At 40.4% G+C, this 12,779-nt stretch overlaps 1 protein-coding gene across 3 annotated transcripts in view; it reads right to left on the bottom strand.

Moving 5' to 3' along the window:
* Positions 1-2,815: 2,815 nt before the first annotated feature.
* The window catches only part of LOC133545251 (cAMP-specific 3',5'-cyclic phosphodiesterase 4B-like), a 49,167-nt gene continuing 39,203 nt past the window's right edge, over positions 2,816-12,779 (bottom strand). For all 3 annotated transcript variants that reach the window (XM_061890642.1, XM_061890643.1, XM_061890644.1), the window contains exons 7-10: positions 10,921-11,075; positions 9,615-9,737; positions 9,365-9,547; positions 2,816-5,814 (exon numbers count right to left, since the gene is read on the bottom strand). In XM_061890642.1, the coding sequence (XP_061746626.1) occupies positions 5,518-5,814; positions 9,365-9,547; positions 9,615-9,737; positions 10,921-11,075 (758 nt within the window). In that variant the 3' untranslated portion in view covers positions 2,816-5,517. The remainder of the gene's footprint in view (positions 5,815-9,364; positions 9,548-9,614; positions 9,738-10,920; positions 11,076-12,779) is intronic.

Here is a 12,779-nt window from a genome sequence, read left to right as displayed (position 1 = left end):
TACGCTAATAGATGCTAACATGCTATTTACCGGTGGTGCTGAAGCAGACATGGCACAGAGATGTATGGATAACCTGCAGATGCATTTGCAACTTTATTACGTTTCCTTCCACCCACATTTAATGCGAAAAAAAATTACTTACCAATTGAAGGATTTAAGTTGCTCCAGTTTCACGAGATGCGAAAGTCCTGATCGTTTGGTCCGCACATTTTACCGGCGATGCTAACGCAGCGATTCGGCCATGCTGTGGCTATGAATAGCGTCAATAGCTATTCGCTCAATAGCTTCAGTTTCTTCTTCAATACTTTCATACTCCAACCATCCGTTTCAAAACATGCGTAATCTGTTGACTCGCTTAAGCCGCTGAAATCAGAGTATGAATCCGAGCTAATGTCGCTATATCTTGCTGTGCTATTCGCCGTTGTTTGTTTACATTGGTAGCACTGTGTGACGTCACAGGAAAATGGATAGTGTCTTCGCAGAGAGCGAAAAAAAGGCACTTTAAAGCTTTTTTTAGGGATATTCCGGGACTGGTACAATTTTGAAAAAAACTTCAAAAATACAACAAGCCACTGGGAACTGATTTTTATTGTTTTTGACCCTTTTGAAATTGTGATAATGTTCTCCTTAAAAGTACCACTGATAGTCACACAAACACTAGGTGTGATGAAATTACCCTCTGCATTTGACCCATCCTTGGGAGGTGAGGGGAGCAGTAAGCAGCAGCAGTGGTTGAGCTTGGGAATCATGTTGGTGATTTTAACCACCGATTTCACACCCTTGATAGGGATTGCCAAGCAGGGAAGCAATGGGTCCCATTTTAATAGTGTTTGGTATGACTCGGTCAAGGTTATTTTTTATTTATTTTTTATTTTTTTGTCCTGTCCAACTTCGCAGGCAAGTCATATCGTTGATGTGTTTGAACTCATGACCTACCGATCCCAGGGCGGATACTCTAACCACGAGGCCACTGAGCAGAAGTATTCCACACTTCTCTTTTATAAAGTAGCCTGAGTAACTCTCCCGTCCAAAGGCAAAACCCAGTAACTAAATGTTGGTCAAAACTGAGCTGCTAATAATTTTGGAGTTCCTAGGTGATATGCTTTACATTAGTGTATGTGATATTGTAATTTGTTCCGTAAGTAAGCTGTTACGCGCATGGCAGGACCTAGCAACTACCAAATAACCGCGTAGATACAACAGAAAAACCTAGTATCTCAAGGGACCAATCGAAGCTTCTTTGTCAGTCGCCTTATTGTCTTTAATGAGACATTTGCACGAATGGGGGCCGGCGGTCAACCTGATTATGTGATATTATGGCACGAGGGGATATTTGGAAGATTGGCCCAGGACGTTGCAAGCACCTTCATTAAATTTATTGTTCTTGATTCTTCCCCTTGCATACTCTTTTGGGCAGATAACTGTGGAGGTCAAAATAAAAACTGGACACTGTACACGGCTCTTGCCCAATGTGCAAACGCAGAATGGGGCCCACCCGAGATTGTGATAAAATATCTGTGTCACACCACGGTGAGGGAAGTCTTGTCTTGGTTTTTCTGTCTTGTGATTTATGTGTTTTATTTTGAAAAGCTACCCTCTTGTTTCAGACCACGGGCCCTTCCTCTTGTGTCACCAGTCTGACGTCATCCCTGATTCCTGATTGTTTCCACCTGTTCCCCATCACTCCCACATCCTATTTAAGCTCACTTCTCCGTTTGTCCTTTGCCAGATCGTCTCGTCTATCGTGCCTTTCTAGCGTCCATGTCCATGTCCTTGATTAGCTCCTTGTCTTGCTCCTGTTTTTCTAGTTACCCTAGTTTTTGCTGTAATTTTGAGTTTACTTTTTCCTCCTTCGAGCGTCCTTGGTTATCCTTCGTCTTCCTAATTGGTGAGTTTTTGTTTTTCCAAATTTCGAATTTATTGCCTCATTGATTGAGTGATTTTTTTGTTATTTATAGTTAGTGTTTATATATAGGTCGTGTTTGGTGTTTTTTCCTCCTGTTGGAGCGCTTTTCGTTTATTCTTATTAATATTCTTTATTTGTTAGAATTTCCTTAGATTAGTATTCCTCCTTATTTTTGTGGAGTGATTTTAAGTTAATTGTTTATCCTCGGAATTATTTTTCCGCGTGTTGATTATTCTTGTGAAAAACTTTTTACATTGGAGGTAAAAAGTTGTTTCAAAATAAAAGCTTTATTTTTTTTAACTTCTTCTCTGCATCTGGGCCCTCTCCTTACTCCGAGTCGTAACAATCTGGAGAAAGGGCACACGTTCATGAGAGCAGATTCAATCCATGGCTCAATCGGCAAGAAAATGAAAGCTCAAGAAAACATCTATACGTTTGATGACTTTGTAGATCTTTGTAAGACAGCATCAAGATAGATTGGTTTTCCTTTGTTTTCTCAAAATCAGCTAGAAGTGAGTTACTAGGTTTTGTCTTTGGACGGGAGAGCTGGACATCCATCCATCCATCCATCCATTTTCTACCGCTTATTCCCTTTTGGGGTCGCGGGGGGCGCTGGCGCCTATCTCAGCTACAATCGGGCGGAAGGCAGGGTACACCCTGGACAAGTCGCCACCTCATCGCAGGGCCAACACAGATAGACAGACAACATTCACACTCACATTCACACACTAGGGTCAATTTAGTGTTGCCAATCAACCTATCCCCAGGTGCATGTCTTTGGAAGTGGGAGGAAGCTGGACAGGACCAAAAAATAAAAAAAATAAAAAACGCATACACATCGATTCGCAACACTAATGCCCGTTCATTGTACCACCCTCCCAACCCCCCAAAAAATCAAGAGTCAGATAATGTCCGTGATACATGCTCATTTTATTCACCTGATAGAAAACATGTGTTGAGCACATTATATAGCATTTGACCAAAACACTGAAAATCTCACTGTACACATGATACTGCACTTTGAGCAAAACAAAACTTCTCGTGCACAAAAGGAGGTGGATCCATACGAACCCAAAACGTACAGTCGCAAATGGAACTGCATAACGTCACGGTCTTGTAACTAAAATGTCCGAAGCACAATAAAACACAACCACCAGGGGAAACCAGTCGAACTGATTCGACACATGGTCGTGCATATAAATAACAAACACACAGTGACCATTTGTCATCAATATCAATAGCATACTGTACATGGAAGGGAATAATAAATACAGTGTTACACACAGCTGAGGGGTCAACAGTTCATGTCCGGGTGCGATCACGTGACCACGTTCACGCCTCGGTGCTGCCCCTTCCACTTCACAACATGGTACCTTTAAGGTAGCGTCGGACGGATCGGCAACCAGCTGCAGAACCGTCAGAAAAAAGTGCCGACAGGTGTCTTAAGTGTGCATACAAGTGTCTACAGTTTGGTATAAGTCAGAGTATACAGGACTGGTGGGGCTGCAAACCACAGCAGGTGTTTTAGTGTGTGAGCTCATGGAAGGAAATTGACTTTTTAAGGCAGACACTAATTTCTTTTCCGACACGGAATAGCTCAGCTTGAGACAAATTTATGGGATTTTGTCAGAGAAATAATTAAAAAGAGATTAACCGAATTGTTCCTTGTCCTATAAACCAAGGATGACTGAATATGTTGATTTGGTGGCCGCATTGGGAGTTATAAGTTTTTATTATTTTTGTTTGCTTGTGGATTTAATGCCGTTTTTGTCATAGGAAACAGATTTTTTTTATTCTAAAATGGAAAAATAATATCAGACCGAAAAGTGGAATAAATAAGCATGCAGGCGAATTTGACTCTAATAACGCAAAGCCTTTTTTTCCCCCCTTAAAACTGTCATTGCTCAAAAAATAATAATGAATCCAAATCAGTGTTGGTGTGGATTATTGACCCATTCAAGGCTCCTATTACTTGACATCGAATATTCCGCTTTGAAATGTTTTTTGGGGGGGAAATATAACATATGCTGTGTGTTTGCCATTAAAAAAAAAAAATAACGTTACCTATAACAAAAATGGCATAAAATCAACAAGCAAACAAAAATGATAAAAACTTATAATCATATATATATATATATATATATATATATATATATATATGTATATATATATAATAGGTCGGGAAAAAACACAGAGGCTATTTCATCCCAACAAGCCACCTCTATGTCTATGTCACAGGCTTGTAGGGATGAAATAGCCTCTGTATTTTTTCCCGACGTAACGTATATTTCGCTCTACCCTGGTATTGAGCACTGCATAATGGATAAACCACAGTAACCTCGACTACATATATACATTATATATATATATATATATATTTTTATATATACACACGTGTACATATTATATTAATATAATGGATATACAATTAATATAATTGGATATTAAGAGTATGTGGAAGTTCAACTCCTACTTTGTTTACATCTGTGACGACCTCCTTAAAGTTTTGTAGCCAATCAGAAATATCATGTAGCTAAAATTAGCACGGAGAGAGTCTTTTGCATGTTTCCCCATCATGCATTGCAAAAGATTTAAATATCCACAAAGTTCAATGAGCAGGTTGTGTTATGTGCGACCATGCGTGTTGACCGTTTGTGTCTGTTGCATTTTCGGTTGTTTGAAATAGGTCAATGCTGTGCTGGTTTCATTTCAACCCACAATTCATGGTCATTGACCTGCTTTACTCATATTGGCTGATAATTAGAAACAATCAGATGTTTTATATTTAAAATTAATGTTATTTTTATTTTTTTTGATAACTTTTACAAGGCGGCAGAATCTTATCAAATTGATCTTTGGACGAGTTACTTAATTGCTTACAGTAGGTGGTAATTTGTGATAAAAAATAGAAACTGATGTTAATGAGCATAATTTTACCCACGATTCTTTTGGCCACAAAGTGCAAAGTGTGCTGGGAAGTCAAAAGTGATTTTAGAGGCGCAGTGAGGACGAGTTTTTCCTATTGCCAGATCAGTAGGAAGTCTGTGTGGGACAGATATGTCCTGGCCGTAGAAAACGTTACACACTTTACAGCTACATGGATGTGCTCAATAAATTATCAATACACTTATAAAAGGGCATGGTTGTAAAAAAAAACATGTTCGAAAAAAAAAAAGAATATTAATTACTTGCTGACCAGTCATTTTGGTTGGACATTTAACCACATGACATCCAGTCCAAACACAATACAAAGTTGTTTTGAAGGAATACAACAAACATCCTGAGGTGCAAATTTGGAATTTTCACTTGTCCCAGTACACAAATGTACATTGTCCACTCTGTCAGTGGCAGCTAGGATACTCCCAAGTCTCCGTGTTTGGACAGAAGGCGCCCAACATCTTCCCCCGGGGGGAGGGGGGGGGGGGGGGGGGGGGGGCTCCAAAACAAACTGCTGGAGGGTTTCTAAGCCTCTTGAGCAGGGCTGCCCCGTTTTCAGTAAGCCCCTTTCAGCCAGGAAGCCCCAAAGAGCCACGTTGCAGGATTGCTCCACTGCAATGAAACGAAGCCAAAACAGCAAAAAAAGATGCCGCGTTCCTTCTCTAATCGACCACTCAGGTCTCCGCCGTGGCGTCGCAGACCGCCGTCTCCATCTCTGAGTCGAAGCTTTCCTGGTCATCCAGCGTCAGTTCGAACTGAAACCTGCTCGGGACAGGGTCCCCCTCCAAGTCCCCGTGTGAGCCGCCCTCTCTGTTGCTGGAGTAGAAGGGAGGCGAGGGGCTCTGCGGTATCATGTTCTGGTACCAGTTCCTGTTGTCTTCCAGCGTATCCAGGATGTCCTGGGCATCCGGGTGGACCAGGTCTGCCCACGTCTCCCACAGAGGATGCACAATGTAGTCAATGAAGCCCACCTGAAAGGGATAAACGGAGACGTCACTGAGGATGAGGTGTTTTACAGGTAGTACCTGGAAGACAAGGGTGTGCAAAGTGCGGCAATCCGTGGCACATTTGAAAAATAACATTAGACCAAAAAAACCTGGAATAAATAAGCATACAGGGGGAATATAACAAGGGCAAGTTGCAATGTTGACTCTAATAACGCAAAGCCTTTTTTTCTTTAAAACTGTCATTGCTGAAAAAAATATAATGAATCAAAATATGTGTTTTTGTGGATTATTTGTGTTTTATTGACCAAGTCAAAGTTCCAATGACTTCACATTTAATATTCCACTTTGAAATGTTTTTTTTGTGGGGAAACTTATGTTCCCTATGACAAAAAGAGCATAAAATCAACAAGCAAACACAAATAATAGACACGTATAATCAACGCACTGATAGGAAGTTGATCTACAGATTTAAGCCATCTCCATCCATCCATCTTCCTCCGCTTATCCGAGGTCGGGTCGCGGGGGCAGCAGCCTAAGCAGGGAAACCCAGACTTCCCTCTCCCCAGCCACTTCATCTAGCTCTTCCCGGTGGATCCCGAGGCGTTCCCAGGCCAGTCGGGAGACATAGTCTTCCCAACGTGTTCTGGGTCTTCCCCGTGGCCTCCTACCGATTGGACGTGCCCTAAACACCTCCCTAGGGAGGCGTTCGGGTGGCATTCTGACCAGATGCCCGAACCACCTCATCTGGCTCCTCTCGATGTGGAGGAGCAGCGGCTTTACTTTGAGTTCCTCCCGGATGGCAGAGCTTCTCACCCTATCTCTAAGGGAGAGCCCCGCCACCCGGCGGAGGAAACTCATTTCGGCCGCTTGCACCCGTGATCTTATCCCTTCGGTCATGACCCAAAGCTCATGACCATAGGTGAGGATGGGAACGTAGATCGACCGGTAAATTGAGAGCTTTGGCTTCCGGCTCAGCTCCTTCTTCACCACAACGGATCAGTACAACGTCCGCATTACTGAAGACGCCGCACCGATCCGCCTGTCGATCTCACGATCCACTCTTCCCTCACTCGTGAACAAGACTCCTAGGTACTTGAACTGCTCCACTACAGATTTAAGCATTGAAAGTAAAATAAATAACTGATTGTGACGACCGGGTCGCATCGTGATGCGGGGTTTGTTCTCCCAGGAATGCAGATCGGGCTTCGGACAAAGCGTGCAGATAAGAAATTATTTATTTAAGAAATAAACTATACGGGAAGAAACAAAAACGTGCTCAGAGCACAGAAGGCAAAACCAAAGGGATTAGCATGAGAGCTAGCAAGTAAAGAGCCTAGCGTGGGTTTAGAGCAGGAAACAAAAGTTGTCATCTATTGTATGAAAAAAAAACTAGGAACCCAGACCGAGTGAAGCCAGGGAATGGACTAAACAGCCCTCTGATTAGTGCCCAGGCAACAGGTGCATGTCCCGAACACTAACCAATCAATCAATCAATGTTTATTTATATAGCCCTAAATCACAATTGTCTCAAAGGACTGTACAAACCATTACGACTACGACATCCTCGGAAGAACCCACCTAACCAGAGGCAGGTGAATGTAATTTGTCGTCATGGCAACTGAGACACACAAACTCTCAAAAGGTGCTGAAAACACAAGTGAACCGAAAACGTAAATGAACTATGATCCAGGCAGCGAATCATAGCAATGATGTTTTTATTGCAGCGGTTGCTTTAACCACATAATTCACCACACCTGTTTACTTGACTTTGTTGTCATTATTCACTGTCATTGTTCTATTGTGCACATAATATTGTTTTTCTTGTTTAGCATTCATATACAGCAGGGGTGTCAAACTCAAATACAGAGTGGGCCAAAATTTAAAATTGAACAAAGCAGCGGGCCAAGGTTGAACAAATTAACCTTTTAATAGGGACCCAAACAAGTTTTGCATTTAATATTGTACAAGCGATGCTTATATAACTTTATAGTGGCATGCAAAATCGAGTTTCAAAAATAATAATAATAATAATTTTAAAAATATCAATGGCATATGAAATAAGATATAAATAAAAACTGAATGCCTCTTTTCTATTTGCAGCCTTATGAGGTAAATATCAAAATAAAGTTTTTCCACAGACTAATAATACATCTGAAAATAAAATAACAATAATGAATGAATCAAACATTCAAATAGTAAGAGAAAGCGCATAAATAAATTGTTAATTATTGCTCAGTTTGCTACACTGATTTGCTTTAACACTGAATATGGAACAAGCAACGCTTATATAACTTAATGGTGCAAAATCAACTTTAAAAAACTAACAAAAAACATCAATGGTATATTAAATAAAATTGAAATAAAAAATGTAATGCCTCTTTTCTATCTGCAGCTTTCTAAGGTAAATATCAACATTAACTTTTTCCGCACTGTTTGTAGAGAACGCTAAAGGCAGTGCCTTTAGGGAACGCCCCCAATATTGGGAGAATCAGGAGAAATTCAGGAGAATGATTGCCTTGGGAGATTTTTGGGAAAGGCATTGAACTTCAGGAGTCTCCCGGGAAAATCGGGATGGTTGGCAAGTATGAGTATTAGCGGTAAATGCGGTGTTAGAGTGGCGCTACCGCTGTATAGTGCCGGTGGGCTAGCTCTAATGTTAATTTGATATTGCCTCAACGGCCAAATTAAATTACACGGCGGGCCAGATTTGGCCCGCGGGCCAGAGTTTGACACCCATGATATACAGCATGCAGTTGAGAGTGACTAATTCTTCGGTGACGATTCGATCCATATTCGATTCTCGATTGAACAGGTTTCTCTGTTCAAAGCGATTCTGGCAATGTAATGTATGATAGTAATGATAATAAGACCTTTGCAAAACAGGTTACAGGTTACAAACGCTCCTTTTGGTTGCTGACGTATGAAAGACATGAAAACATGTCCTTTAGATTTTTTAGAATTACGAATCAATTTAAATAATAAACACGCTTCAAATGTGAATCACTTCTTTTGAGCACCAACACCGTATTTTTCGGACTATAAGTCGCAGTTTTTTTCATAGTTTTGGTGCGACTTATACTCAGGATCGACTTATGTGTGAAATTATTAACACATTACCGTAAAATATCAAGTCATGTTATTTAGCTCATTCACGTAAGAGACTAGACGTTTAAGATTTCTTTGGATTTAGCAATTAGGAGTGACAGTATGTTTGGTAAAGGTATAGCATGTTCTATATGTTGTAGTTATTTGAATGACTCTTACCATAATGTGTTAGGTTAACATACCAGGCACCTTCTCAGTTGGTTATTTATGCCTCATATAACGTACACTTATTCAGCCTGTTGTTCACTATTCTTTATTTATTTTAAATTGCCTTTCAAATGTCTATTCTTGGTGTTTGGTTTTATCAAATACATTTCCCCCAAAAATGTGACTTATATATGTCTTTTTCCTTCTTTATTATGCATTTTCGGCAGGCGCGACTTATACTCCGGAGCAACTTATACTCCGAAAAATATGATACTTCTTTACTATTTCCAGTCTTTTATGTGTTATCATGTCTCATCTCTACCTGGGTCCTCTCCACTGATGCCGTGTGTTTGTCACACATGGGGCTGATCTCCATCCCCCGCTCCCTTTCCCTGTCTCCCTGGTGGAAGAACTCGTCCATGATCCTGTCCGTCCACTGTCGGTACAGATCCAGAGGTTTTGTGGGATTGCTCAGGTCTGCACAGTGGACCATGTTGCGTAGAACCTGCAGGAAATAACGGTTATAGAAGTGGTTCTTGGTGTTCTCCGAGCAAGTGACCATTGCCGCTTACCTGCATCCTGTCGGTGTAGTTGTCCAACAGAAGGACCCCAGAGCTGGTCACCTTCTTTGTCTCCACCATCGTCTTCAGGTTGGCCAACAGGCTCATGTGTTTCGACATGTCAGTTGCCAAAACCTGGAAGAGAGAATGCAAAAGACATTGATTCAACGTTGGATTTTGGTCAAATTGGTTAATTTTTGATTCCGGTTAAAAAAAAAAAATGTTGATTAAATTTTCTATTATAGGTATAATTTCAATTATTAAAAAATGTTGTTGGATCAATATTAAATAAATCTCTTCATCATTGTCAAAAGACATTGATTCAATGTTGGATTTTGGTCGGACTAGTTGATTTTTGGTTGCGGTTGAAAAATCAATACCTTTTCAACGATTGAAAAACTGTTGTTGAATCAATATTAAATAACTCTCTCAACCATCGTCAAAAGAAATTGATTAAATGTTGGATTTTGGTCAGACGAGTTGATTTTATACCAAAATGGATGATACAGCAGAGGATTGGGAGAATGTCATGTGGTCAGATGAAACCAAAATAGAACTTTTTGGTATAAACTCAACTCGTCGTGTTTGGAGGAAGAAGAATACTGAGTTGCATCCCAAGAGCACCATACCTACTGTGAAGCATGGGGGTGGAAACATCATGCTTTGGGGCTGTTTTTATGCTAAAGAGACACGGACGATTGATCCGTGTTAAGGAAAGAATGAATGGGGCCATGTATCGTGAGATTTTGAGCCAAAACCTCTTTCCATCAGTGAGAGCTTTGAATGGTTGACCAAATAGTTATTTTCCACCATAATTTACAAATAAATTCTTTAAAATTCCTACAATGTGATTTCCTGGATTTTTTTTACATTCTGTCTCTCACAGTTGAAGTGTACCTATGATGAAAATTACAGACCTCTGTCATCATTTTAAGTGGGATAACTTGTACAATCGGTGGCTGCCTAAATACTTTTTTGCCCCACTGTATATATATATATATATATATATATATATATATATATATATATAGGTAAATATACAGTATTATATATATATATATATATATATATATATATATATATGAATCAATGTTTTTTCATTGTTAAAACACAGTTGATTCAATGTCAGAATTTGTTGAAAATTTTCCATTATTTCATGGTTCTTTATAGCTATCAATGTTTTCATTGTCTTTTCAATGTTCTTTTCATTGTCACAAATTTCAATGTTGATTCAATCCCTTTTTGCTATCTGGGAGACGCCCTGATACAGGACCAAAAAAATTCGGTGAGTCCCAAATGAAGTGGGAAATAACCTCACCATGTCCATGACCATCCTTCTGAGAGACTGCTTCTGTTTCTTGGTGAGGTTTTGGAAGATGTCACAGTTCTCCTCTTGCAGCAGTTTGAAGCCCACCGCCAGGTGATGGTTCTCCAGCACCGACTCGTCATTGTACATCAGAGCCAGCTCGGAGTCTGCGGCAGCAGGGATGACAGGGAAATGAAAATGGAGCTCAGGTAACTATGGTAACCATACAACGTCTCCCGAAACACCCACACGGTTGTCTTTGGAGGCAGAGCCTCACAAACCGTGCAAAAGCTTGTACCTGTATACTAAGAAGCTGGAGTATCATCTAAAAATGATCTCAACAGATTGATCGACTTTAAATATGTGAAGGGGTTTTCTGGCGTTCTTCTTCAGTGGTTAACGTCTTTTATATATATCGAACTTTTAATGATGTAATGTGTCCAACCATTCATGTGGAGTTTCTCAGTGCCTGTTTTAGTTTTGTTGTACCCGATGCTTCGGTTTTGAAAATGTTTCTTATCATTTCTATGCAAATTATATTTACTGAAATTTTCAGACTAATAATTCGCTCCTAAAATCCTTTCGTTTTCTCAAAACTCGACAATGCGCCCGTGCGCCTAATGTACGGAATCATTTTGGTGGTGCTTACCAACTTCCAAGCCATTTTATTTGGTACACGGTGTAATGATAAGTGTGACCAGTAGATGGCAGTCACACATAAGAGATATGTGTAGACTGCAATATGACGCCAGTAAACAACACCAAAACTTTAAATGTTCCATTGAGAATATGGAACATTGCACACGGCGCTCAAAAAGCTATGAAGCCGCACCGCTTGATGGATTCTCGGCGCCTTATGGCTACAGTAGTCAGACGTACTCTTCAACATACGAGTAATACTATGTATAGGGACCGCAAAAGGCCACATATTAGCAAACTTTTTATCGGGTGTTTTGTTTCGCATTATTATGCAAAATAACTTTTCTTACTTCCTGGTACCTGCTGATGTATATTTGGGATCTGCATAAGTCCTGAAAATTTGCACGCATCCGCCTTTGTAGACGGTAAGCATTCTTCCTTTTCCTCTATCTTCTTGTTATGGGACATTCATCCTCCGCGGTTGCCATTTCTTAATATAAAGTAGTGTAAAGTTCTTACTTTTATATGTCAGTAAACTCGCCATGAAAGCGCCAAAACATACCTGTGTAGTGAGTATACATTATTCACCCAAGGTTCTTTAGTTATTAGAGAGTTCCGGTCGGACTGTTTTTCACATTTTGGGCGTTGTTGTTGTTTCCGGATGAGGAGATGCTGCTCCGTTATAGATTCAAATAAAGTCTGAATGTCATTAAAACTGTTAGCTCCATCTTTTGACATGTCTTCCACTCCCGTCCTTGCACGCTACACCGCTACAACAGAGATGACTGGGAGAAGACGCTGTCGAAGTGGAGGCACGTAAATAAGACCGCCCCTAAAGCGACTTGAAAATGGTCTGTACAACATCATCTATGCAACATTTTGACCAAAGAACCACCACCCAACCTTTCTGTATCCGCGGCCCGGGTGGGGGGGGTCCTTTTTTTTTCTTTTTTTTTTTTTTCTTCTTCTTTGTCATGAAAAAGGGACGTTTTTGTCATGAAAAGGGGAGGTTTTTGTGGTTGGTGCACTAATTGTAAGTGTATATTGTGCTTTTTATGTTGATTTAATAAAAAATAAAACAAATCTTCTGCGGCCCGGTACCAATCGGGCCACGGCCCGATAGATTGGGGACCACTGATGTAGACCACAAGGAAGTGTTTTAAATAAAAAAGTAAAAATCGTTATATAACCACTTTAATGCGCCCCATAATCCGGTGCGGCCTATGGTCCGT

Source organism: Nerophis ophidion, linkage group LG28 (assembly GCF_033978795.1).
Source record: "Nerophis ophidion isolate RoL-2023_Sa linkage group LG28, RoL_Noph_v1.0, whole genome shotgun sequence".
Classification (NCBI taxonomy): Eukaryota; Metazoa; Chordata; class Actinopteri; order Syngnathiformes; family Syngnathidae; genus Nerophis; species Nerophis ophidion.
This window is presented reverse-complemented; position numbering and strand designations above follow the sequence as displayed.